Source organism: Rhineura floridana, chromosome 1 (genome assembly GCF_030035675.1).
Source record: "Rhineura floridana isolate rRhiFlo1 chromosome 1, rRhiFlo1.hap2, whole genome shotgun sequence".
In the NCBI taxonomy this organism is placed as follows: Eukaryota; Metazoa; Chordata; class Lepidosauria; order Squamata; family Rhineuridae; genus Rhineura; species Rhineura floridana.
Genome location: NC_084480.1, coordinates 45,832,063 through 45,859,598, shown reverse-complemented (window position 1 = coordinate 45,859,598; position 27,536 = coordinate 45,832,063). Strand labels below are relative to the sequence as shown.

General features: G+C 41.2%; 2 protein-coding genes across 3 annotated transcripts in view; one reads left to right on the top strand and one right to left on the bottom strand.

Moving 5' to 3' along the window:
- Positions 1 to 8,576, bottom strand: part of AP3B1 (adaptor related protein complex 3 subunit beta 1) — a 295,297-nt gene extending 286,721 nt beyond the window's left edge. The window contains exon 1 of the mRNA XM_061620123.1: positions 8,299 to 8,576. The gene's annotated coding sequence lies outside the window, so the exon portion shown is untranslated. The remainder of the gene's footprint in view (positions 1 to 8,298) is intronic.
- Positions 8,577 to 10,222: 1,646 nt separating this feature from the next.
- Positions 10,223 to 27,536, top strand: part of SCAMP1 (secretory carrier membrane protein 1) — a 53,151-nt gene continuing 35,837 nt past the window's right edge. Inside the window, exons 1-2 of one of the 2 annotated variants that reach the window (XM_061620155.1) lie at positions 10,224 to 10,410; positions 22,857 to 22,934. In XM_061620155.1, the coding sequence (XP_061476139.1) occupies positions 10,354 to 10,410; positions 22,857 to 22,934 (135 nt within the window). In that variant the 5' untranslated portion in view covers positions 10,224 to 10,353. Of the gene's footprint in view, positions 10,411 to 22,856; positions 22,935 to 27,536 lie in introns of both variants that reach the window. The other variant, XM_061620164.1, reaches the window with a different exon arrangement.

Here is a 27,536-nt window from a genome sequence, read left to right as displayed (position 1 = left end):
CTGATCTTGTTTTAGTAGGGAGGAAGCAACATTATTAAGACAGTTGATATAGTTCAGATGGTCACTTTGAATATGTCTGATTTCCTTTGCAATTTTAGTGAAGTTTCCTATAGGAAATCATTTTCTTTTGTTTCTATGTCTGCAAATATGTGAAGTACAGCAACACTTTGCAAAATTTACACTAAAAAAACTCCAAACATAATAATGGCACTGACTTCTGCAGAATAGTCTCCAGTGGACCTCAGGAGTGTCTCAATTTGCACAAGATAAAACAGTGGGAGGTGAAATATATTCTAGCAAAATGCTAGGTGTGCTCTATGTTTTTAATTGACCGTGCCCACCTTGCCTTAAATGAAGTGGTTTAAACATAGCAGGCTGAAAACATGCATCCTCTTTTTCCCAACAGCTAGAGTCATTGCTGAAGGAGCAACATATTGGAATCAGTCTGATTTTACATCAAACTACAGTTTCAGATTCCACTGTTAATGCACCCAAAATAGAAATAGAACATAACCTCCAATTTGAAACACAAAAGGCTGTCTTCACCATCACATGACACTGACCAATAAAAAGGCTTTGAAATTAATAAAAATAAATTTGCACAGATTTCTGGGATGAATAATGAGGAAAATAAAATTTTCTAGATTAGATTCTCTGTAGAAACATTAGTAAGACAGGAAAGAAGCAAAGTAACAAGAACACCAACAAACATACAAAAATATAATTCTCTATCTTTGGAGATGTCAGGTGTGGCCACCACTCACCATATGCTCAGAGGCACATGTTACCAAATTCTTCCAAGCTACACAGGAAGTGGATTGGACTGTGAAAGACCAACCCAAATGGTATTTGCATTTTGACCAATTTGTAGGGCAGTCCAATATCTCAGAAAGGAGGTCAGGTCTCCTGCTCCCCTGGTGCATTCACTATAGCTGCCCCATTTCCCTGCTTTTTAAAGTTTGATAGAAATAACTGTGGGCTATAGGTACATTCTTAAACCGCAAGGCTTTGCTGGTCTTTGACTGAAATAAACTTATTTACATTTTTTTTAAACCACAAGGTTTTTTGCCTGTTAGTGAATATAGATATCAATATCTGCCACTACAAAGACAGATGAAAATACGGGTCATATATGGCTTGCAAAAAAATGAAATTCCAGAGGGGTATTTTTGTTAATCTGTGGTGGTGTTTTAAAAAGAAACATGACACAAGCTATTGTAGACTAAAGGAATCAACATCATCAGTAATAATAATAAGTATAAGTATATCCTGTTCTTCCTCCCAAAGGAGCCCAGGGCGTCCAACAAGCAGCAACAAAACAATAAAAGCATATTTAAAAACAATTCTAATACAGATAGAGACTGGGATAAAGGTGTCTACTAAAAAGGTTTGTTAAAAGAGGAAGCCGATATCATAATGCCATTGTATAAATCTATGGTGTGGCCGCATTTGGAATACTGTGTACAGTTCTGGTCGCCTCATCTCAAAAAGGATATTATAGAGTTGGAAAAGGTTCAGAAGAGGGCAACCAGAATGATCAAGGGGATGGAACGACTCCCTAATGAGGAAAGGTTGCAGCATTTGGGGCTTTTTAGTTTAGAGAAAAGGCAGGTCAGAGGAGACATGATAGAAGTGTATAAAATTATGCATGGCATTGAGAAAGTGGATAGAGAAAAGTTTTTCTCCCTCTCTCATAATACTAGAACTCGTGGACATTCAAAGAAGCTGAATGTTGGAAGATACAGGACAGACAAAAGGAAGTACTTTTTTACTCAGCGCATAATTAAACTCTGGAATTTGCTCCCACAAGATGCAGTAATGGCCACCAGCTTGGATGGCTTTAAAAGAAAATTAGACAAATTCATGGAGGACAGGGCTATCAATGGCTACTAGCCAGGATGGCTGTGCTCTGCCACCCTAGTCAGAGGCAGCATGCTTCTGAAAACCAGTTGCCGGAAGCCTCAGGAGGGGAGAGTGTTCTTGCACTCGGGTCCTGCTTGCAGGCTTCCCCCGGGCACTTGGTTGGCCACTGTGAGAACAGGATGCTAGACTAGATGGGCCACTGGCTTGATCCAGCAGGCTCTTCTTATGTTCTTATGTTCTTAAGGTCCTCACTTCAGATACTGATCCGAATGAAAAAATGGCAATGTAATGAAGTACCTTTCTTCACAATGTTAGAATTTCACTTATTAGCAATTAAGTTCAGCTTAAATAAATTGGATAATTATATCTATATATGCATTTGAAGCATGTTAGTAATAGGTTAGTGTCAATCCTGATGTGTGTAGGAATCAGCAAGAAGGCAGTAACATCCCCCAATATTTATAAATCCTGAAGAAGCTGCTTTTTAGACTCCTCCCAGCTGCATTCAGCACTCTAAGTCAGACATTTCTACTATCCCTTCTTGACCCATGTCAGAAATAAAACCCATGCCCTGAAAAACAAATATTTTATTATCCTAGTATTGGGGTAACTACTGTGGTGCCCTCCAGATGTTGTGGACTACAACTCCCATCATCCCTGACCATTGGCCATGCTGGCTGGCACTGATGGGAGTTGTCATCTACAATATCTGGAGGGTGCTACACTGGCTAGCTTACCCAATGTGGATCAACACTTAAATATATGGTTTAAAAAGGTAAAAGTAGAAAAAAGCAATAGGGAGTGTCTTAAAGGACCAAATAGATACTTCACAGCTTGTTTGGGTCCAAATATGTCTAGCATGGAAGTAAAAGCACTTTTGTGCAACAGGGAAGGGTATCCATGATTTCCGGTGACTCTCCCCTCTTCTGCCTGCACCATATTCCACACCATTTCCAAGTCTCCTCTATTCTCAGGATTGGCTTTTGGGGGATTGCTACAGGATGCACCAGGAAGGAGGGGGAAAGTAAGTGCTGTTCCATTCACAAAACACTGCCCGCAGTTCTTAAGATCAAAGACAGAGGGATTTGTGTGCTCATATTACACCAGAACTGGAGATATGGCAGCAGTGGACAGCCACTGTATGCAATGTGTGGTCAGCCTAGGTGGGGAAATGCACAACACAGAAAATGCAATAAAGGTATAAAAGCAGCAACCACACCTTCAGTCTTCCTGGAAACACCATCACAACCCACAACTCAGGGGCCATGTTGGCCATAGAGAAAGCCAATGAACTTGCCATGGCAGGGATATACCACCATGAGAATCACATCCTCCTCCCCACAACAATCAAGCTTCTATCGGAACCAATAGGCCTTTTTCAAGCCAACTTTCAGTAGGGGGAGGAATGGGACCTGTGGGTGCCAGGGAAGACTGTGATGTTCCTGTAAGTTAGCATCTGTAAATATGGTAAGTGCAGGTCTATTGGGTGATGTATGGTAATTTACTGAGAGAGAAGGGGGGAGTACATGGGTGAGAAGCTGAAGTGTGCTGGATGATGATTGGCTGAGTGGCTGGCTGGCTGAAGGTATAAATGGAGGTTGGTGAGTGAGGAGGGAGAGAGAGAGTCGGTTAGAGAGTTGGTGGGAGAGAGGTTGTTGAGTTGGTTGGCAGAGTTCTGAGGGAAGTTTGGATTGGATTTGGCTGATATTTAAAGAGGATATATTTGAATAGAAACATAAAGAGTGACCATATATGAAACCATATGCTTGTGAAACATTCCTAAGGTAATCTTATTTACTGTTATTAGTAAATAAATACTTATTTGGTTTACCAAAGGCCTGATCCTTGGCTGGGGAATATACAGACCAGAAGGGAGGGCAAGGTAATTACCAAGGCTGAACAGAAACAGTATCTAATGGTGGCAGTGGTGAAGGGAGGAATTGTAACAAGTCAAGTATCCAGAGCAACCCAGAGTTGTATGCTTTTTATATAAAGATACAAGGGGGTTGGGAACAGCATAAGCACACAGTCACAAAAGTAACAGAGAGAGACTCAGGCAAAGTCTCTGGGAGTATTGGTTACAGGACGTGACTGGTGGTGCTGCCTAGCAGTGGGATCTAGTGAGATCTATGCTAGAGCGGAGTGAGAAACCATATAAAGGACAGTCCGGACTGGTGGTGTCCCTGGTGGTGCCTAGTGAAAGGCAGTAGCCACAAGCAGGTGGGAACCTGACAGGGAGAACCAGGGAAGGGCGTCACAAAGACCTTTGTGGCTGCATGTGGGTCCACAGACATCACATTGGCAACCCATGCAGCATTGAGTTGCAGTTTTCTTTTAACTGTCAAAATTAATCCTGAAGGCAAAAATAAACATGTTCTAGCCATTTGTATTAGTTCTGCCCAAAACTATGAGCAGTATTAAGTACAATTTGTCAAGAATAGCTAACTTTGGCCAAGCTGAAGTGAGGCAACCAGAGAGAATTCTGGGAGCCTGTGGCCTCCTTAAGATTCCCTACTGGGGAAGATCCGAAGCTCAGTGTCAGACAGGCAATTTACAACCTTGCAAGGAAATGCAACTGATTCTTAGGTGTTGTCCCTTATCAGCTTCCTGGATTAAAAGTCAGGAAGAGGGGATATTGTAGATTGGGACACCTGGATGATGCTGTCTAGCTCTCTCAATCTTCAAAGACTTCAAAGGAAGGGATCCCCAGCAGGGGCAGGATATGGCTATTTACTTTCCCCCCTCCTTGTTGAGGAAAAGAAACCCATAAATATGAAGAAGGTTCTTTCAAAACGGAGTTCCCTCTTGTTCCATCTGCCTCGACTCGCTGATGTGTAACAGGGACAGCCATTTGGGAACCCAGCTGCTCCACAAAGGAATAGAGTTACTTGGATGTAAGTATAGGGTCTTAGTTAGGATAAGTCTTTCTTTTGTTTCGTGTCTGTATTGAACGTCTCTCCTTTTGTTATGTCAATGACCATGTGTAGCCCACCTGAGGGTGATTAGCTTTAAGGAATCAAACTACTATTTCTCCTTTTGTATATACCAAAATAAACAATCTTTGTATAAAAGGTGTGTATTGGCTTGGAACTAAGGTTTCTAAATCTAGTGCTGGAAGGCTGAACGCTACGGATTGATTAGTGAGAGTAAATCCCTCTAAAATCACATCGTTCTCTGAGGTCCCTTCACTCAGGGGAAGAATTTAGAAAGAAGGGTGGTGGCAGTGAATACCAGGGATAATTACTTCCGTGGAAAGGGCGGAGTGTGCCTGAGAAGTGGGAACCCAGTGGGGTGGGGACTGTTCTCAGAAGCAAAGAACCCCTTTGGGGTACTGAGGGTAAGGAACCCAAGGGGGATGGATCTCTGACACAACAGAACAGTACGAAAACAAGTCAGACTCAAAATAAATAATTATATTGCCAAAACAGCCTTTACTGGTAGGTCCAGATATTTGCATGGCAACAATTAATTGATGGGATATCTCTTAAATATTTAAAAGACAGTAGCACACTGGGGAGGAGAGCTTGGCTGGGAGTCCAGAGTCTGTGAGTTCAAATCCCCGCTCGTGTCTCATGGGTGTAAAGGGCGAGCTAAAGATCACCCCCACTGTGAGTGGCTCAGGGATTACGTACCCTGCTACTTGTGCAGCCATGGGCAACCTGCATAGTCCCAAGGAGCCCAATTGCCCCCCAGCTGGCAGCTGCGGACAAGGAAGGGGCTGGCTTGTGCAGCTGTGGCAAGCTGAGCAGGCCCTAGCCAGCTGGGGAGGACTAGCCTCAGAGGGAGGCAATGGTAAACCCTCTCTGAATACCGCTTACCATGAAAACCTTATTCATAGGGTAGCCATAAGTCGAGATCGACTTGAAGGCAGTCCATTTTTTTCCCCAGGAAACTTAGGGCTAAGAAGAAATTTCTACCAACCACCTAAGCTTACAGTCTGAAGCGTTTTCTGCCATGATTTAAAAATAATAATAAGCTAAAGTCAAAGTAGTACAATAGAGAAAAACAATAGAGAAATTACTAGAAAATCAAATCAAATGGATTTCAAAACATACAAAAATATTTCTAAAAGCTCTGTTGGGCCATGGGTGGCATGAACTAGGAACCAGAAAAGAAGACAAGCCCGAAGGCATGATCAAAGAACAACTCAGAAGGACAAACCAGGAGGCCAGATCAAAAAGTAAACCTGATGTCAGGACCAAAGAGTAACCAAGGATGCAAGAACATACCAGAGCTCAAGAAAATCTTGTTGCTTAATAATGGTTCTGCTTCTTCAGTTTAATGGTGAATCAACACCACCTACTCAAGGTTCTGCTGCATTAGGAAACCCTTTTTATTCCTTGCTGCTCCAAAAGGATCCAGTGATCACTCCTTGAATGGGTAGAGTCAAACTAGTCCTGGAAGGTACTTCACTGCAAATGTGCCACCTGCAGTTCAATTATTCACCATAGGAAACTGCAAGCAGATTCAGCAGTTCCTGGCATCTGTGGGAGGAGTGTCCACACTTGCATTTGTGGTAGGTTTCTTACAGTTAAAAGTTGATTTCAAAGCCACATCTAGTACCTAGGACATGTGAGGAGAACTTTAGCCCTCCAGATGTTGCTGAACTACTGCTCCCATCAGCCCCAGAAAACATGGTCAATGGCCACAGATAATGGGAGTTGTAGTTCAGTAACACCTGGAGGGCCAAAGGTTCCCAGCACCTTATCTAGGAGACAGCTCAAGGGTGGAGAACCTCAGGCCCACCAGATGTTGTTGGACTCCAAATCATGTCATCCCTCAGCAGTTCAGCAACATGTGGAGGTACACAGGTTCCCCATCCCTGAAGCAAACCCTAAGCTTATCATCATTATCATCTTCATTATAGAATCATAGAATAGTAGAGTTGGAAGGGGCCTACAAGGCCATCGAGTCCAACCCCCTGCTCAATCATCATCACCACCACCAATTATTACCCACCCTTCACCCAAAGGTTCCAGGGCGGGTCACAATTCTAAAATGCAGCATTAAGAACAATTAAAAACAACCTAAAATCACAAGATAGGGTAGGTCCTAAAAATATACGTCTCAGGTGTCAAAGGCCGGGTATAGAGGTGCATCTTCAGCATTTGCCTAAAACTGTACAATGAAGTTGCCAGACACACCTCAGTGGGTAGGGAGTTCTGCAACTTAGGAGTTACCACAGAGAATGCCCTCTCCCAAGCCACCTCATCAAGCTTCCATGGGTGGTGGAACTACCAAAAAGGGCCCCTGCACTAATCTCAACACCTGAGAGAGTCTATAGGGAAGGAGGCAGTCTTTCAGATTTTTGGGACCTAAGTCATTTAGGGCTTTAATTACTAGTGTGAGTACCTTAAATTGGGCCTGGAAACGAACTGGCAACCAATGCAGCTGTTGTCTTCAAGGGCAACACCACACTGAGCACATTGAAGAAGTTACCAGAGCATGGAGTACTGTGGCCAAGTCATCTCTCTCAAAAGGGACCAAAGTTGGTGAACCAGCCAGAGCTGGAAAAGGGCACTCCTAGCCACTTGGGCTACTTCAGCCTCCAGTGACAATGTTGGATTTAGGAAAACTCCAAAGCTGTGGACCTGCTCCTTCAAGGGGAGTGCAACCCCATCCAGAACAGGCTATCTCTCCACCGCCAGGACATGAGAATTCTGGACACATAACACCGGTCTGTTCAGCATTTAGCCTCAATTGGCCCACATCCAGTCCATCACAACCTCTAAGCACTGATTCAGCACCTCAGCTGCCTCTCCTGATTCAGATGGAACAGAGAAATAGGCTTGGGTGTCATCTGCATATCGATGACACCTCACTCCAAATCTCCTGATAACAGTTCCCAGTGACTTCATATAGATGTTGAGTAGCATGAGGGACAAGATGGAACCCTGTGGAACAACACAGGACACCTTCCATGGCGCAAAACAATAGCCTCCCATAACTACTTTTTTGGAAGCGGTCCTCAAGATGTGACTGGAACCACTGAAGCACACTGTCCCCAACCCCCACCTCTCTGAGACATTCCAAAACAGTGTGGTCAACAGTATCAAAAGTCTCCAAGAGGTCAAGAAGAACGAGGAGGGTCGCACATCTCCATCTCTCTCCCGACAGATGTCATCAATAGATGTTCTCAGACAACAAAGAAACAAGTAATAACAATTTAATCAACAACAACAGATTCTCTGAATAATATCTAAAATAATATTATGGGAACCTGGGGGGGGAAGCTTCAGATTTGGGGAAAGGAAGATCACCCATTCCTTGTTACATGGATCAATCAGTATCTCTTAAATCATGGAGGATGCAAATGGCAGAGGTTGTGAAAAGCAACCACAGAAATTATTTTTAAAATAAGGGTTTATTCACATGTTATGAATACTGATTTGAATTAAACACTCTGCATTTTGAAACGAGGAATATCTCACATACCTTTCTTTCTAGGGTAGTCTCAGCTAGTCCACATCTTTATCCAGACACCAGTCCAGGGCCTGCAAGGCTCTCTTGATTTGGGTGTAATGGAGAAATGGCTTCATATAGATGTTAAATAGCATTTGGGAAAGGATAGTGTCCTGTGGCACCCCATAGCGTAAACAGTAAGGTGAATTCTACTTTCTGGAAACAATTATGCAGGTGGGAATGGAACCACCGCGACATAGTGCCACCAATATCCATCCTGCAGGGTCAGTCCAGTAGGATGCCATGGTCAATGGTATCAAAGCCTCTGAGAGACTAAGTAGAAGGAACAGGATATCAAGCAGAAGGAGCAAGAAGACAACTTAAATATAAGAAGTAAACGCTACCACTCAGTGTTACAAAGAAATCCCATATTAATTTCGTCTCATCAGATTGGGAATATGGAATACAGAATATTATTTTAAAAAATGAACACTTAATTTCATTGGTAGTATGGTAGATGCAGAATTAAAACATTTATAAACATCAATTTCTGCTGGGCACTGTAAGATTCAGTTACTTGCAGACTGTAGCGCTAAAAGGAAAATTGTTGTGGTTTCCCTTATTGAAAATATGCTACTTGGATACAATGAAAAAAACCCATATTTTAAAATTAAATTTATTATACAGAGGTGGAAGTTAGTAGTACCTATGTGACAGGAACAGTGACATGTACTTTAGTTTCAACCCTATTTAACTAATAGGGAACAAATTTTAATTTGAAATTAAGGATGCAATAAATCACATACACACATATTTGGGAGTAAACCTCACTAAACTCAATAGGATTTACTTCTGAATAAAATTGGCCCACATTGCATTGCATTGCATTGGCCCACACAATTTTAAGATTATTAATTGCATAAATATCTTTTTAGCCTGATTGCCTTTTGATTAGGCTGCAATTAAAACTTTCAACCTTAATCAAAAGGCAATCAAGTTAACAAAAAGTGAATTTGGGACAGAGCATGGACAACTTTTGAATATTTATGCATAAAATGCATGTGCAAGACCACTGAGTGAACTCACACTGGACCTCAGCCCCAAAGACCTCTCTCCACTACCAATAGCATATCATACTGTTTTCCCTCTTTCTGTCTCATGCCATTTCTTCCTTCAAGCTGCCTTTATCACTTTGGCACTCATGGTTCTCCTGTAGGGCTGAAATATTATCTGAAAAACAATGATGAAGGCTAAAATAAATAACACAAATTCGCTGATTTGGGGGTATCTGCAAAAGTTGTACTGAGCTGACTGAAATAAGTGCTCCCTGCAATAAAGGACACTCTTTAAATAGAGCCATCCTTCAAAACTATCTACTTTTAAAACACCTGATTTAATCTTTTCTTGTACAGTTCTAACCTATTCAAGTTTGCTCAGAAGCCATATCGAATTCAGTGGTATTTACCCACTAGACAATATAAGATCAAAGCCTTAACGTGACCTCAGAATGTTTTGGAGAAAACTTCTCATACGCATGATGATTTTAAAAAAAAGCTCCAACACGATCCATTTAAGTAGTACTAATGACTGCCCTCTGAAAGGTTTTGTGAACAGGACCCTGGAGAGCCCCCGTGTGTTACAGAGAGAGAAAAGGGGAAGTAAGACCTTCTGCCTTTAAAAGTCACCTCTTTCTCTCAAATCTGTTAGGCGGGAACAAAAGCCGCAATTCATAGAAGCGAAGAAAGTAAACGAGGGAGGGGAGGAAAGAGAAGCAAATGCGCCCATGTTCCTACATCTTTCTCATAACCTCCCTTTCTTTTTCCACCAGTCTATCTTCCCTCCCCTCTTCGCCCACCCATTTTAATCAGGTGCTGGCGCAGGTTTTCACGTCACTTCCGGGGCGGCCATTTTGGAGGCCTTGGCATCCTATGGGGCTGGTTCGGGTTTCGAGGGGGCGGGCTTTGCACCGGATTTACCTGCTCTGATATCGGTGGGGGAGGGGGCAGCAGCAGCAGCCTTTTGGGCGCTCGGCTGGAGTCGCTGTCTGTGGGTATCTGCGTATCGTAGCGCCCGGCAGACCCCCTCGCCATGTCGGACTTTGACAGCAACCCTTTCGCCGACCCGGACCTCAACAACCCTTTCAAGGTAGAGCGGGGTGGAGGCGGTGTCGAGAAAAGCGGGCTGTGGCTGTTAGGTTTCGGCCGAGCAACCGGGCGTGTCGCGCTCGCGTTGACCGAGTTCGGACGGAGGGAGACCGGTTAGCTGGCTTATTATTATTTCCAAGGCTCGTGAATGTACGTGCAAGTTCTCTCCCTGGAGGTTGCGCGTCGGATGCTGCCTCCGTCCTACCCCACCCCCTTTCCTCTCGTTCGTTTGGACCCAGAGCTGCCGAGGTTGCTGGTGGAACTGAGACGCCTCTTTTGTGCCGGGGAGAGTGGCCCCTTCAGAGGTTTCATAACCAAGGCATAAGCTCTCCTCAGCCCCTACTACTTCGTGGCTCTTCTGTACCCCCGTCTTCGAAGGGCTCCCATTCTTGGCCTTCTTGGCAGGGTCCTTGGCGCCCCCTTTGCGTGCGTTTCTGAGGGAGGGCTGGCTGGCTGGATAGATGCAACTGGCTTTTGTGACTCTACGTCCTGGAGGGACGATGATGCTCTCTGTTGTCGAGCTCTGCATCAGGCACCAACCGAACCAGGCAGTAGAGGCTGCTGGTAACACCATCTTCCTCTGATCTCTGGCCACAGTCTGTAACTGAAATTTAATTCCTAGTCGTTCTTAAAGTTACCCAAAGGTTCCCAAATGGATGTTAGGAGTAAAGTCTCCAAAGAGGCAACAAGAATTTATTTTTGCGACCACCTGTTATATAGGGAAGAGTTTCAAATTTATTTCAGTAGATTTACTCTAAATTCTATATACCTGTTGTTGGATTTCCTTGCTACTAAGAAGTCTGAGATCAGCATGTGAGGTCTGACAAGGATGGTTTCTGTTTGAAGTAGGGCTGAAGGCAGCTAGAGTAATCTACTGAGCTTACTTCAACTGCTTCTTTCAACTGTGTCTTTGGACCTCCTCTTTTGATGAGTATTTGTATTCCGCTTGTAGATGGAATAGCTGGACTGATAAACAAAAGTAGATGTGTCTGTATTGCTTTAAGTGTGTATGGTGTTTATAGAACAGTAGTGAGCAATCTGGTGATATTCCCTCCCCAAGAGTTCTTGAAATATAAACGTCAAAATATATTTCCCCAGTAACTCTGAAGCATGACTTGTTAAGATAATCATATTTAGATAATCATAAGCTTGTAGCATAGCACATAACACCCTGGTAGAGTTACTAACATCTAGAATTTCAAAGTTCAGGACAGAGTTAAGATCTCTGAAGTCCAGTTTTCCAATAAATTCAATATATTGTGGTTAGCATATTGGTTCTAAAACATTGTTCTTTGCCATCCTAAGTTAGTCTAATATTTTTTTAAATCACTTAAACTCTTATGGTTGTTCCCCCACATTTGGCAAGGCTAGTGAAAATTCTCTGGTGATCTTGCCACCTCTATATTACAGTTTGCAGAGTTGCCTGGGGAGTTGTCTGTGATGTAGATTATCCTAAAAACTATAACATCTTAATAGGCTAACAATTGTATTAAGATTTGAGTTATTATAGGCTAGAGCCCACATGTTTAGATATCTGTCCTATTGTGGACATACTTGCAAGGCTTATAGGATCAGTGTGGCAAGGCTGGCTATCTCTGGCCCTCCAGATGGTGGTGGACTAAAACTCCCATCATCCCTGACTGTTGGTCATGCTGGCTCGACTTATGGGAGTTATAGTTCAGCAACATTTGGAGGCCCACTGGTTAGCTATTCCTGATGTAAGGTGGTCTATGAAAACATAACATTGCTTGATACTCTTGATGTATATGATTGTGTTCACTCTCAGGTTGTGTTTCATTACATGAAACTACTTTAAATCTTTTAATTAACGTTACATGACTGATCAATACAAATTTGGATGTGCAAAATAAAGGACTTGCTAAGTATCAAGAGACTTTATATACTAGATATGGCCCTTCTCTTTATGTAGTACCTAAATCTAAGCACTTGACAAAATAACTCAAATAAGATTTAAATTTAAATGAAAACAACTGGATGCATAGTTGGATTGTTTAGCATGTGTTGTTTAGTGAGACTGTTTCTGAAGTTACCTTCTGGGCAACCTTCTGAGGCCCACATGCCAGTGGCTGCATTCCCTTTTCGGCACCCTTCTGAGGGCCATATGTCCCTGGTGGGCTGGGCCAGTGACAAAAGTGGGCAAAGCAACAAATGTGAAATTTACCTTTCTCCAGTAGGCTAGTTTCTACACACAGTCACACACTTCTCTCTGTCCTCCATCCAGACAAACAAGAAACACTATCCGAGTTCCTGCCATGCAAAAACACTTGGGGTGTGAAGCAGGGTCAGTAAGGGGTGTGGCCTGAGGAGAGTTCCAGTGACTAAATAGAGAGGCCTCAATGGCTGCATTTGGCCCCGAGGTTACCCAATCCTGGCATATGGAATGGCTTTATGAACAAATGACTTACGCCCTAAATATCTAAAAGATTGTCTCCATTCCTATCAACCTTCTTGGGTGTTAAGATCTGCAGGTGGGTCTCTCTAGGTAATTCTACCACTCTCGGGAAGTGCAGGAATGGTGGCCTAAGACAGGGCTGTCTCTGTTGCAGTCCCTAAAATGTGGAACTCTGTCCCTACAGAGGTGCGTCTAGCATCTTCATTGTACAACTTTTGTCATATGCTGAAGACACACCTCTTTATCCTGGCCTTAATTAAAGTATTTTGTTTTGTGAGACCACCTCTTTTGTTGGCTTTATACTATTCTGTTCATTTGGAATGGGTTTACTTGTTTTATAATTGTAATGGTTTTTATAGTTGTATATTCTGTTGTAACCTGTCCTGTGACCTTATAGTGAAGAGTGGGTCAGAAATCTCATAAATAAATAGATAAGTATATTTAGGTTAGAATTTGCAATGTCTTCTCTGCCACTGCCCTTCTGATCATAGAGCTCGAGAAAGCCTGATACACAGAAAGGAGCAAATATCGAAGTTGTTCTCTTCCTTCCTAGGGAAAAAGATTGTTTTTTAGTAAGTTATGAGAACCATGTTAAAAATAGGCTATTTTCTACTATAGAATTTCAAAGAAATTAAGTTAAGTGCTGGATTTCAATGACAGAAATCCTTTCTTCTCCCCTTCCCCCATCCCCTGCAAAATCTGGCTGTTTTCTTGTGCATCTGTTTTTTCCTTGAACTTGTGGTGTTAGCAAAAATATTTATATACAAAATCAAAGTTAAAAACTGTTTCTGTCAATTGATGGAATTCCAAGTGTCATAAAATGTATTTTGATAAAATATATAACTGTTCTTCCTAATAAGACTGAAGCATCAAAACACATAATCATAGGCAGTAATTCCTAAACCACTTGTTTATGTAGAATTTGTTTGACCTTCTCTACACTAGGCTTTGTTCAGATGAGATGTAAACCATCCAGTCATCTGAACTAATGGTTCTACCAGCCACAGTGAGTCTCCATTATTTACAAAGTAATTAAACCTAAAGCTATGTTTAAAATTGATTACTGGTAAACTGGAAATGGATTTTTTCATCGAAGCTGCCCTAGTTGCTGTAAGTGTCATCTTGGTGTGATGATTTGGGGAAACCCTTAGTTTTGTATTTCTTTTCTGTTTTCTGTAATACTGAAACTAGACTATAGCCAACACGATGGTCATTAAGGCTGTAATCCTAAAATCATGCAGTGTTGGAGTAAGCTTCACTGAATTCAGTAGGACTTATTTCTGAATAGACATGCTTAGGATTGTGCTGTAAGACATGTTAATTACTGTATTGTTTCATTACAGTCCATAGAGTATTAAATGCTAGCCAATTGTGTCTGTCAGGGACTGGAAATATTAAATGAGCTTTAATAATGCAGAAGAGGTGTTAACCTCACCCTTTTCCTGCCAATCAGTGTTGATCTAAAAAATCTTTAGTGTGTCATGCTCAATTTGTAGCAGAGCTCTTTGCTTTGTGAACAAGTCAGAATATGCTTCAGATCACTTATTGTTTTAACAGCTATAGTATCTGACTACATCTACAACAGCCATAGTATCCAGGTTGCTGGAAATGAACCAAGCTATTCAGCCATTAAAATAATCTTTGCTACTTGACAGCATGTGTTGATAGCTTGGGTACACAGTTATAATTAATTTGTGGCATAGTTCACATCTGCTAGCATCCTCTGATACTGCTTTCTTACATTGATTCTTAAGATGAAGAAAAATATATTGCAGCCTGAAGAGCAAATTTAGCAAGCCAAAAAGGAAAATTTATGTAAACTAAAATCTTACTGATTGTGCATCTGATCTTCTTATTTGATTTCTTTTATTGTGGTTTAATTAATTGAAATAATATGCATAACCTTTGATTACCCTGTATGCTCCTGTTCTTTGTTTTGTGTTGAAATTGCAATGACCCTGGTCACTAGCCCACAAAAGTACCCCATAATAATTTCATTTTAAAACATTTGTTGTTATGTGCCTTCAAGTCAATTACAACTTATGGCGACCCTATGAATCAGCAACCTCCAAGAACATCTGTCATGAACCACCCTGTTCAGATCTTGTAAGTTCAGGTCTGTGGCTCCCTTTACCGAATCAATCCATCTCTTGTTTGGCCTTCCTCTTTTTCTACTCCCTTCTGTTTTTCCCAGCATTATTATCTTTTCTAATGAATCATGTCTTCTCATGATGTGTCCAAAGTATGATAACCTCAGTTTCATCATTTTGAAACATACACTATACATATTTTAATATTCTAAGTTAGAATGGTAGACTTCAAAAGAAAACTAAAGCATTGGTGTATCTTTAGAGGCCATTTCACATTTCAAAATAGTTGTTTGCCTGGAGTGACTACAAATTGCCTGCAAGAGACCAGGAAAAAGACATCTGTGTACATTCAGTTCCTCCATAATTCTGAAAAGTAGTTTATGGAATAGCTTCTTTCCTCTGTTCCCTCCTAGAAAATAATCAGAAACAGCTACACGTTCTGCCACCAGAAAACAAATCCTCTACCTGAATGTTGGATGCACACACTCTCCATTCCTGGTGGGGTGGGAAATGCGTGTTGCCTCCCGAACAGAGCTGTGTATTGCCAAACTCTATTTACAGTGCCTTGCAAAAGCAGTCAGACCCTTACCAATGCTCTCATATTACTGAATTACAAATGGTTCTGTATGATATTTTATTTTGGAACACTGAAATTCAAAATCAATTATTGTAAGGTGACATTGGTTTTATGTTGGGAAATGTTTGTAAGAAACATAAAAAAACTGAAACATGTTGCTTGCATAAGTATTCATCCCCTGTGCTGTGGAAGCTCCCAGTTTACACAGATGAAAGAAATTGCCCTATCGAGGACACAATTACCTTACCATTGGCCTCCACTTGTGAACCATTAAAGCTGCTATCACAATAAAAAAACCCACTGTTGAATGATCATTGGTCAGGCTGTGGATGTGAAGGAAAATGAAGACCAAAGAGCATTCTGTAGAAGTGAGAGAGAATATAATACAAATGCATAGATTAGGAAAAGGATACAGAATAATATCCAGGTGTTTGGATATCCCAGTGATCACAATTGGATCAATCATTAGGAAGTGGAAGCTGCATCACACCACCCAGGCACTGCCAAGAAAAACTCAGCGCTCGAACAAGAAGCAGACTTGTGAGAAAAACCACAGAGAGGCCAACAATCATTTTGAAGGAACTGCAAAGTTCAGTGGCTAGGAGTGGAGTAATAGTGCACCAGTCAACCATATCAAGAGCCCTGCATAACACTGGCCTGCATGGGAGGGTGGCAAGAAAGAAGCCGTTATTCAAAAAGTACCATCTGAAACCACATCTGGAGTTTGCCAGAGAGCATGAGAGTGCCCCAGCTGTGATGTGGGAAAAGGTTTTGTGATCAGATGTGTGTAGCACAAACCTAACACTGCCCATGCCCCAAGACACACCATCCCTACAGTGAAGTATGGTCATGGCAGCATCATGCTGTGGGGATGCTTCTCATCAGCAGGGACTGGGCATCTTGTTAAAATTGAAGGAAGAATGGATGGAGCAAAATACAGGGGAATACTGCAAGAGAACCTGCTTTAGTCCACTAAAAGACTGAAGCTTGGAATGAAAATCCTGTTTCAGCAAGACAGTGATCCCAAGCAAGGCTAAAGCAACATTGGAGTGGCTCAAGAATAAAAAGGTGAATGTCCTACAGTAGCCCAGTCAAAATCCTGTTCTCAATCCCATTGAGAATCTGTGGCACTCTGAAAATTGCAGTCCACAAGGGATGTCCAACCAACCTGAACAACCTGGAGCGAATCTGCCAAGAATGGGCCAAAGTCCCTCCAACCCTGTGTGCAAAGCTGGTACGTACCTACTCCAAAAGACTTAAAGCTGTTATTGCAGCAAATGGTGGCTCCACCAAATATTAATGGGGGGGGGTTGAATACTTATGCAAGCAACATGTTTCAGTTTTTTGTTTCTTACAAACATTTCCCAACATAAAACCAATGTTGCCTTACAATAATTGATTTTGTGTTTCAGTGTTTCAAAATAAAATATCATATAGAATGAAATTACAATGTACCGTTTGTAATTCAGTAGTATGAGAGCATTGGTCAGGGGTCTGACTACTTTTGCAGGGCATAGTATGTGCCTTGGCTGCTGGAGTTCCCCCAGAGTGAGATGGGCAGGGGGGAAAGGATCTAGCTCTACTGGGTTAGTCTTGCCAGTCAAATGCCTTGACCAAAAAGTGGTATACAAATAAATCAGTGATGATGCAATGCAGTGGAGCTAATTTCACTGGTAGGGACAGAAACAACATGAGGAGCATAATAGGTTGGATTGCATTAATAATTGGATCTAGCTTCTACTCATCTAGATCCTCCTGCCTCCCCCTTAAATTGTGATGGCTTTCCCAACTTTACAAATTCATAGCTAACCATCTCTTTCCATTGCATCCAAACTAGGCAAACTTTGATGGGCTTGCAATTCAGAATTGGAAACCATGCTTTAGTTTGCCTACAAACTAGAACAAGGAACTCCAAACTATGGCTTACCAAGCAATCATTCTTCAGTGGTATATAGAACTCTAAGACTTGCTTGAATAACATCAAAGTTACATTTGTATCATCTTAAAGAAAACGCAGTATCTTGTTTCAGTATAATTTTATGTTGGGGGGGCAGGGGATGAACACATGGGAGCTAGTTTCTGATTTTTTTCTGTTCTTATTCCCTAACGAAAGGGAGGGGGTCAGTCCAGCCCACTGTACTGCACTTGGCTTGGCAAATGGAGCAGAGCTGGCAGATTGTGCTTGCGCTGACTCTTTCTTTCTGATAGACAAAGAAAGGGAATGTAATGCGAAGGAGGCTACCTGCAGGTTGAGGTTCTTTCATTTTCCCGTCTTAGAGCCTTTAGCTGAAATTTGGAAAGAAAAAAGGAACAGCTGCTATTTGCACTGCACAGTGGGAAAATGACACTTTGTGAATATCAGCTCTCCTTACTGGCTCATCTCCATCTTGTAAGAGCTGTGGAGGAATACTTGATGCATGCATGTTGTGTAACAGAATAGCAGCTCCCTCACTGACATCTTTGTGGGGAAGGAAAAGGCTCAGGTGAATCCAGGAAAGATATGGGGGGTGGGAGCCCGGAACCCACAAAGATTGCAATAGAAGCTTTTTCAACAGTTTCTAGTCCAGAATAATTTACTGAATAACATATCCAAAATCTCAAACTTCCAAATCTGGGAAAGCCTCCAAATTTACAGAAAACCAAAATGGCTGAAAAGTGGCAAAATATGAAAAGTTAAATTTCAGTATTTCAGTTTTTGTGCCAAATGTGCAATTTGGGGTTTATTTAGGTACAGGCAATGCACACAAGGTTTAATAGTTATAATAAGAGACATTGTTTATTTGTTCCTTTTTTCACAATGCCACTGCATCCCACCTGGCCCATATTTTGCAGCTTTTTAGCCATTTTGATCTTCTTACATTTGGAAGTTTTCCAGGGCTTGGAAGTTTGTGCATTTTGGATATGTTATTCAGTAGGTTATTCTGGACTAGAAACCATTGAAAAAGCTTCTTTTGGAATTTTTTGTACCCTAAATTAATTTTTTGAAAGATTGTACTGTTTTGCCATACAATGTGTCATTCTAGTGCAGCCTTCTTTCTAGGAATGTTGCCCTGTTTCACTTGGCATGGAAGAACAAAGCACAGTAGAAACTAGAATTCCCAGTGTCTTGTATAAGCCATAATGTCTGTTAAACTTTCTAAGCTAGCCTGCCATGTCTGGTTTGGCTTTGAATGAAACAATTAATGCGAGCTCTATATTTCTAGCAGATAAATCTAATTGAATTGCAGGTTAGTGCAAAAGATCAGTTAATCACAAGATGGAATGTGAAAAGGAATGGAATGTTTTAAAGGAAGCTGCCTGTGACTGCATTGAAGAGCTGACCATCCAAATGGTCTATTGAAGTGTAAAAGCACCTAGTGCTTGGCTGGCATTAAAAAAAACCACAAACCCTTAAGTGGTTGTTGTTGCTATGTGCCTTCAAGTCGAGTATGACTTATGGCGACCCTATGAATCAGTAACCTCCGATAGCATCTGTCATGAACCACCCTGTTCAGATCAAGTACCAGCAGTCAAACCTCATTGGAGTTTCAGAGCATCTGATCAGGAAGCAGTGGATAGAATATGAATTGAGTAGAAATAAAGTATACTGAACAGATTACCTTTTCAAGCTGTCTTGACCATTTTTATGGAAAGCACTAATAGAAATATTTAAAATAAATATTCTTGACAACAGTGGTTTCTGTGTTCTAGTGCAGGAGAACCTTTTTCAGTCCAAGGACCACATTCTATTCCGGCCAACCTTCTGAGGCTCACATGCCAGTGGTGGGTGGGGCCAGAGGCAAAAGTGAACAGAGCAATGAATGTAACTTTTTACCTTTGTATAGCAGGCTGGTTTCCACATACACTCGCACAACCCTATTTTCTCCATCCAGGGAAGCAAGAGGCATTATCAGAGTTCAAGGACACATTTCAGCCAGGCAAGAATACTCAAGGAGGGTGTAAAGCAGGGTCAGTAATATGTGTGGCTTGCTAGAGGAGCTTGGAGGGGTGCATTCAGCCCCTGAACCTGAAGGTCCCCACCCCTGTTGTAGGGAATCATTGGGATACTCATTCTAAAAGCCATTAATAGTAGACAAGGGTTCCCTGAAAGACAGCTTGCTTACTGCTATTTATCTTCCCCAGCAATGCATAGCGGCAGAGGAGTGTTCAATATATATTCTAAGAGCACCCAGCCACCCAAAAGACATGGTAGGTGCCCTCTGTGAACTGATAGCATATCCTAAAACATGCCCCAGAATCCTCTAGTACAGGTAAGGATGCCTTGGAAGATAAATCATCATGAGAAGAGTTCTCCAAAGGTAGGTTTGGAAATGGCTGGTTACTCTAGTAAGTTAATCAGACCATTTCTCACCAAAAAAACTCCTTTATGTATTCACTTACATTTATAGCCATTTTAAGGACTTGTGATGTATAATAGTTTACAAATTGTATACACATAAACAGGTGTTGCAGTCTTCACAAAGTTGCAAGTCTTGGTTGAGGGCACCTAATACCTATGAGCCTTATATTGACGGTGGAAGCCCTTGCTTGACCATATTATTGGTGAGGGCATTTGTAGAGCCAACAAGCGTCGTGCAGCTCAAGCAAGGATTTTTGTAGAAAACTCTACATACTTGAGTATTGATTCCTACACATCTGGTTTAGTGTTACAGTGTGTAACAAACAAGGCATGCAGAAAGTTCTGTTACTTGGGAGTTGTATTGAATCTGGTGGGATTTGCTTCCAAGTAAACATTTGTAAAATCTGGTAAATTCTTTAAATTCATTATGACTGGTTTTCCAAGTGGGAGGGGAGGATGGAACTTGTTTTTTAGATTATTTGAAAGTAGTAGATTTTTGCCTTTGTGCTAATTTCAAGAGAACAATAATTCGCAAATGGATTACTTCAGTGTTGAAATGCATCTTCAGAGTTCTGGCTGAAGTCCAAAACATCAAAACCAGCTTAACAAAATCTTTTGTTTTTGTACTCTAAAAATAACACTGAAGACTGCTATGTTTTCATGGTGACTATAATCAATTTCAAACCCTTTCCTGTTAGCATAGCTCTTGAAATCCGTAGAATATGCAATTGAACGTGTCTAGGAGCCATTTAGCACGATATAAGGAAGCAGTATTGGAGAATACATGATGCAGCAGGTTCATGTTATTTCACAAAGAGATGCTATGCAAAATACCCGGAATCATGGAAGGAAAATGTATGTCACTTGTGCCATTGTTTCCCCTCAGAGGCAATTCTATGCCACCTGAAACTAGGTGAGTTTAAAAGCTTTCTTCCTTACACTCAAAAGCAGCTTTGCAAAGCCCTTTGTATTAGAAGATAGGACTGGAGATCTCTTACCAAACCCAGTATAAGAATAAGTTCCTCCTATTCAGTTTCCTAGAGGTTCTCTTCTTGCACAGACGATATGTACCTAGAGGGTTTTAAAATATTCCAGTACATGTTGCATGTTTCAGTTTGTGCAAATTGCCAGATACTTTGAATGCCACTGCCATAAGAAGCCATTGTGGGGTTGTAGCAAATGTATTGGGCTTGGAGGCAGGATATCTTGGTTAATGAAACTCACTTGATGGCCTTGGGAAAGCTGCTGTGTCAGGCTAATCCGGCAATTGTTGCAAGTCTCCAGTAGTTGGAAAATTGTTAGTAGAAGGAACGTGGAAAGGCTGAATCGGCAGCGGAAAGGGGAGTTTGAATTTCCTTAATTCATTTCTATCATATTTGTATAGGTGTATTGATGGGGAGATGGCATTAGCCCTGTCTTCTCTCTAAATGCCAAAAAATGGTAGCAGTGGGGTATGTGTGCAACACATGCATGCTGCCAGAGAATATTGGCAGTGATGAGTAGCAGACAAGGACTGCCCTTAAGCTGTTTCGCCATGAGAGTTAGGTTTCATTACACATAACAACAACAACAAAGTCAGTGGCTTAACCTCAGCCTGTGGCCTCAAAGAGTTGAGGAGTTGGCTTGGGGGTATGAATCTTCAGGTACTTTTCCACTGAGCCTAATCCATATATCCCCCCCCGGGATGTTTTGCAAGGGATTTCATGGGGTACATGAGGTGACACTGAAAATTGACTGTTGAGGATGAGCTTCTTATGTGATTTTTTTTTTAATGGTCCCCAGTTATTGAGTCCTAAAATCCCTGATCTGTATATATTCCTACAATTTGATAGATTCATGCCCCATGTGAAGATAGGGTTGTGTAGTCTTCTACATCGCATATTTGGCACAATGTAATGATGGTTGTAGTACCTGTTATACTTTGGCAAGTGAAAATATGTTTGTTCATTGCTTCCAGAACGTCATGGAAAATTTGTTTTATATTTTAGTTTCTTAGTGATAGTGTTCAGCTGAAAACCAAGCTCTCGTTTATATGCTCAAGAGGAGCAGCCTTCCTCATAAATCAGCTGTGTGACAGATGGGGCATCTCGAGTATTGCACAAATAATGTTAATCTAGATTTGTAAGAAGATCAGGGTGAAATGAGGTAGCCTACAGAAAAGGGAGAATGAAAACATGAACATGTTTCTCTTTCTATAAATAAAGACAGATCTAGAAGTGAAAATAATGTAGTACAGTATTGGACAAGTAACGATTTTTCTATTTGTTACTGATACTTGTTACATTGTTTTAATAAACAACAATGTTAGAAGCTTGTATTGTTTTTAAATTGTTTTTATATTGTTTTAAATTTTTTAATTGTGTTTTAAATTGTTTTTAAAATGTGTTTTAAATTGTATATTTGTTTTAATGTTTTTGGTTGCTGTAAACCGCCCAGAGAGCTTCAGTTATGGGGCGGTATACAAGTGCAATAAATAAATAAATAAATATTGCAAATTTATAGTATAGGGATTAAGATACAACTCTTAATAGGTGACATATTTTGTCATATTTAATAGAAATATTGGCTCAGTCAGTAATGCAGGCTTGTATTGAAAAATTAACTTAAGAAATGCTAACAATGCTGTGTAAATTTCTGGGGTTGGGTGGTGCTTCAGATATGCAGGGAATCGGCGTGATTAAAAAATTAGTGAACCAGAAGTAATTCTTCCCTTTGGTTGACTTATGCTGCTTGCCTTAAAATTGTGCTCAAAAAGTTCAATGCTGAAATGTCTACAACTTCATCTAAATAAAAGAAAGGTAGTCAGAATCTCTCTAATTAGTATATTTCAGTATAGATAATTGTGTTGTGAGCTCTGTAAAAGCAGTAATTTGTTTTGGACTTCAGTCCTGCCAAAGCTACAGACTTGGTCTTAGAAGATGGTTGAAATGTGGCTTCATTATGAAGAGACATGAAGGTAGAAGGGCTGGGGCTGGGACATGCAGTGCACAAATGCATACTTTCTATAACCCCCCCCCTCTTTCTCTAGGATCCTTCGGTTACACAAGTGACGAGAAATGTTCCTCCAGGATTAGATGAGTACAACCCTTTCTCAGATTCCAGAACTGTAAGCATTCCTCTTAATATTAAATAAACATTTTTATATGAAAATCTGTTTGAAACTCCATGTTTTCTATAAGCTTAAAAATGATGCTTGCCTGTGTTATGATCAGTCAAATTTATAGCAGTCTGCTGAAGGTACCTATAAAGATATTGTTCTTAAAATGTATTGCATTCAAGTTCCGTTATTCTCTCATATTGAATTTGAGGACTGAGTTTTGGCACGACTGGAGCCTAAGCAGGGCCACTGAGATAAAAAAAAAGGGTAGAATCAAGATGATTGTGTTAGCCCCCAAAAGGGTGAACACCCACACCCAGAAGTTCAGTGAGGACTGAGATGGTCACTGATCTTTAGGAACTGTTGGGGTGTGTGTAAGAAAGCATGCCTGTTTTGTCCCCATTGTGCATGTGTGTGCGTCCCCCATTTTGGCTTTCCAAAAAATGATTTGTACTTCTGCGTACCTCAGCGCTCAACCACCTGAGAGTTATGCTATTAGAGGAAATGATTCTGTAACGAAATTGCTGAATAAGCTCCTGGTATAAATGAGATTTGAAGGCATGGTAAATAGCTCACTACTGACAAGGAAATAACAATTCAAACTTTATTTAATGTTCATTATTTATTTTATATGTAAATTTTCCATAATATCTCTGAGAATTACATGTGGCTTAAACTGGAAGTACAAAAATTGCATCTTATTTATCTGTTGAATACTTAAGGGTGGCATCTTGCAGGTAAAAGTTGCACCATAGAGTAAATGAGACAGAGTAAATTTTTCAGAGCATATGAGAAGGGAGAGGCAAAGAGACATCATTTGCCATATCTAAAGAACTTCTTTGTAACTGCTGAATGCCTTGTAGGCTGCTGACTCTATGGAAAATGTCCCATTTCGTTTATATTCAGCAGATCTTTTAAAGAGGTGGGTATGATGTGTAAGCAAGAACTTTATTTCTTCCTCCTGTGTGACATGTTGGTGCAGTTTGCCAAGAGATCTATGTTGTGGGATTGGACTAGGACAAGATCACACAAACCAATTTCTAGGTCAGTAGAAAGGGAAAACTTAATGAGTGAATGTTCAGTTCAGTAGTCAGCTGAATGCTTGTGCAGCTGTAGTCTTTCCTGAATGAGAAGTTAATGGTTGGAAGAGGCCTCTTAATTTTTCAGTTCTGTAAAATAAAATGTTCTTTAAATATTCTCTTCCACAGTTTTTATTGACTGTATTGTTACGGTCCTGTTCTTCAGGGACAGAATCAGATTTTCTCTTTTTTAATCGCATGTTTCTAAATGTGTGTGTAAATCTATCCTAAGAAATATAAGTGCAAAGCTGGGATCCAAAGCACTGTACAGCAGGGCTTCTGAGATGTTCTTTCCTACTGCAGCCCTTCACTGCCTAAAAAGCTGTTCCTGAAAGTGAAGGGGATGCTTCAGGAGAGCATCTGATGGACTTTGAGAAGCTGTGGTCAAAAGACAGAGCAATCCAAATGCCGGTGGGCTGGTGGAGGAGGAGCCAACAGAAAGCCCTGTGGGATCCTCCTGCCGCTCAGGAGCTGCCGCCCCGGCTGAATGCCAGCTCCATTGGGAGCTACGCGCACAAGCTGGCCGGGAGTGTTGACTTCCAGGAATAGGCTTCCCAGGGAGTAAGTGCTCCTCATAGGCCTCCATGGTAATATTTTTACTGTGCTGGCCTTTTTTTGGCCAGTGGAATTTCTGGGCAGATCAGGACCTGGGGGAGGACTCCGAATGTGAGGAGGATCTTGCGCAAGTCCCCCCTGTGGCTCTACCCCTGCCATTGTCCCAGAATCCCCTGTTTTCTGAGCTTCTGCTGGCTTCTGCCAGGCTGTCTGTCCCTGGCAGACCCCAGGTGGCACCGGCAGGCTCCTGGTGGCACTATGGCTCAGTCACAGTGGAGGGCTGCTGCTGGCAAAGGCCAATAGTGCTGGGATCCTGCCAGCGCAGCCGGGGGGCCACAGTATCCAATTTCCCAGTCCAGCAGAAAAGTAAGTTGGATCGTGTCCTAATCCAGGAAACCATAGGGGTGCATGCCAAAGTTCTTGGGAGTAAACACAGGGCTCTTTAGATCCTGGCCTACATGATAAATTCTCTTAAAATTGCTTAGAACAATGATGTTGTGCATTACTTTCTTCATGCCTTATAATGCATCTGTTGTGTTGGCAGCTAACAGGGAATCCAACAAACGATGGTAACTTATCTACTGACTCTGGCTATAATCCTAACTCCTCTTACCTGGGAGTAAGCCCCATTGAATTCATGCAGCTGAGTAGACATGTTTAGCATTGCACTCTAAGAGTCTGTTGTTAAATATTCACTTTGTAATATTGTTTATCCCACCCTTCATCTTACTGCTCAGGGTGCCATATATGGTTCTCTTCCAGTTTTATCTTCCTAACCGTGTGAGGTCATCTATTGCCTAACTTGCAAACTGGAGAATGTGATTGCTACCAGTGAAAATATTCAGTGGGTACATGTTACATAATTATCTGCAAGCAGTGCCATAGTGCTCTGGAAGTCTTTAAGCGAAAATGACTATGTATTTAGATTTCAGCCTAGAGATGTGAAGACAGGGGTGGGGGGCGGGAAAAATAAAAACAATACATTTTCTCTCTTTCTTTAGGTTCTCCCCTCCAAAACTGGGAAAAAGGGACACACACACCCCCAATTTCCCCCCTTGTTTCCCAGGCCTTCACAGAACTCTTTGTCATGTTGGCTGTAAAAATAGCTGACAGGTTGTAATTCTGTAGACACTTACCTGGGAGTAAGTCCCATTGATTCTGGTGGAACATGCTTCTAAGGAGATATGCCTAGGGCTGTGTTGCCAGAAATTTAAGCTTTGTTACTTACAGCACAACTACATAAACATTGTTTAAAGTTGCTTAATGGCACTGAACTATTTTTTTATGGTACATGATTAAACACATGAAATACATTTGAACTATTTTTAAAGTCTTATTTGCGTGCATTTGATTTACCTGTGGTCATATATGTGATAAAATGTTTGGGTAACTTTTATTGAGGGATCTGGCCCACACAGTCATACCAATATGGCTTTTCAGTGTAGCTCTTATTTTTGTTCTTAATTTTTGTTTTTGAAAAAATCTTCATATTCTAAACCTGAAGCAATCTTAGGAATTCTTTATCTTTCACAATAACTTTGGAGTACTTGTTTTGAAACTTGTAAAATTACATTGCCAAGTACAAAACACTATGTGGATCCCACTGTTTTGTAGGAAGGATGGACTGTCCTGTGACCAGTTAATCAGATCCTTTGCTTCGGCTGGTACCAATAATTTGATTTTGAAAACTTTCTTATGACCTCTTGTTGCAGCTTGCCAAACTTTATTCAGTTTAAACACATCTAGGGTTGTATCAAGATGTGCTCTCAGGTGACTCAAAGATGGAAAGGACAAATTTGGAGTCATCTGACAGCATATCTTGATATACAAAGTAAAACATCTAAACCAGCTCTAATTCTGATTGTAAACTTCAGAATCTGAATTACAGATAATACTGTGGTAACAAGCGAGACCTACAATGAAAACTCCAGTTCAGTGTGCCAGTCAGACCTACCCTTCTCCAGGATACTTCATTCTATTTTCCTTCCCAACAGATTTTCAGAGCTTCAATTCTCAGAATGGTTTAACAACCAAGTCCTCTTCCCAGGGCAATCTGGGAATTGTAGCTCTGTGAGAGGAATAGGGGTCTCTTAACAAGTCTCAGCACAAACTACAGTTCCCAGAATTCTTTAGGGGAAGCCTCGATGGTTTAAAGTGAATGTTACTGCTTTAAATGTATAGTGCAGATGGGGCTGGGTCAGCATACATCTGAGATAAATGTGCTTCACTCTCTCCACAGCTATGTGATTATTAATAGTGAGAAATGTGTTTCTGTAGCCTGCTTTTAAATAACTCTTCAGACGTGTGGGGAAGAGTGCAGTAAACTAAAAGCAGAATTTTGATCTCTTTAGTATGCTAATTAATGCAAGCAAAAGATCTCAATTGTTCATGGAATTTCTATGCTAAGCTGTATTAAGTAAACACTACTGAACAGGCTATGAAACTCAGTATCTCTCTTGGATCTAAGTGAGTGTGTTAATCTCTGTTCAGTATTAAACCTGTGTGTTTAGTGCTTGAAACATTATGCTATACTTGATGCTAAACTTCATTGTTTAACGGAATGGATTCAGGCAGAAAAAGACAATAGTGAATTGTTCAGCTTACTGATGTCTATTGTTTGTTCATAGCCTACTGAAGTTAATCAGGAATGAGGCTTGTGATGAAGGCTGCAATTCAGAATGTGTCAATTCAGAATAGACAACACTCCAGATTTCACAATACTATTTTTGTATTACATCTTTTAGATGTGTTGGATCGGATCCAAAGGTGCCCCTCCATCGGCAGAAAGGCTCTTCCACTCATGGAAGGGCTGTTCCCAACTTTACATTTGACATCGTTTTTCTCATGTAGTGCTCTTTATTCTAGCAAGGAGCAACATCACACCATCAAGACAGCAGGATCTAATCCCTACTCACCAGCTGAATGGGGATTAAAGTCCTGTGCAGAAGCGGCCTTTGAAGCAGCTAGCACACAAGAG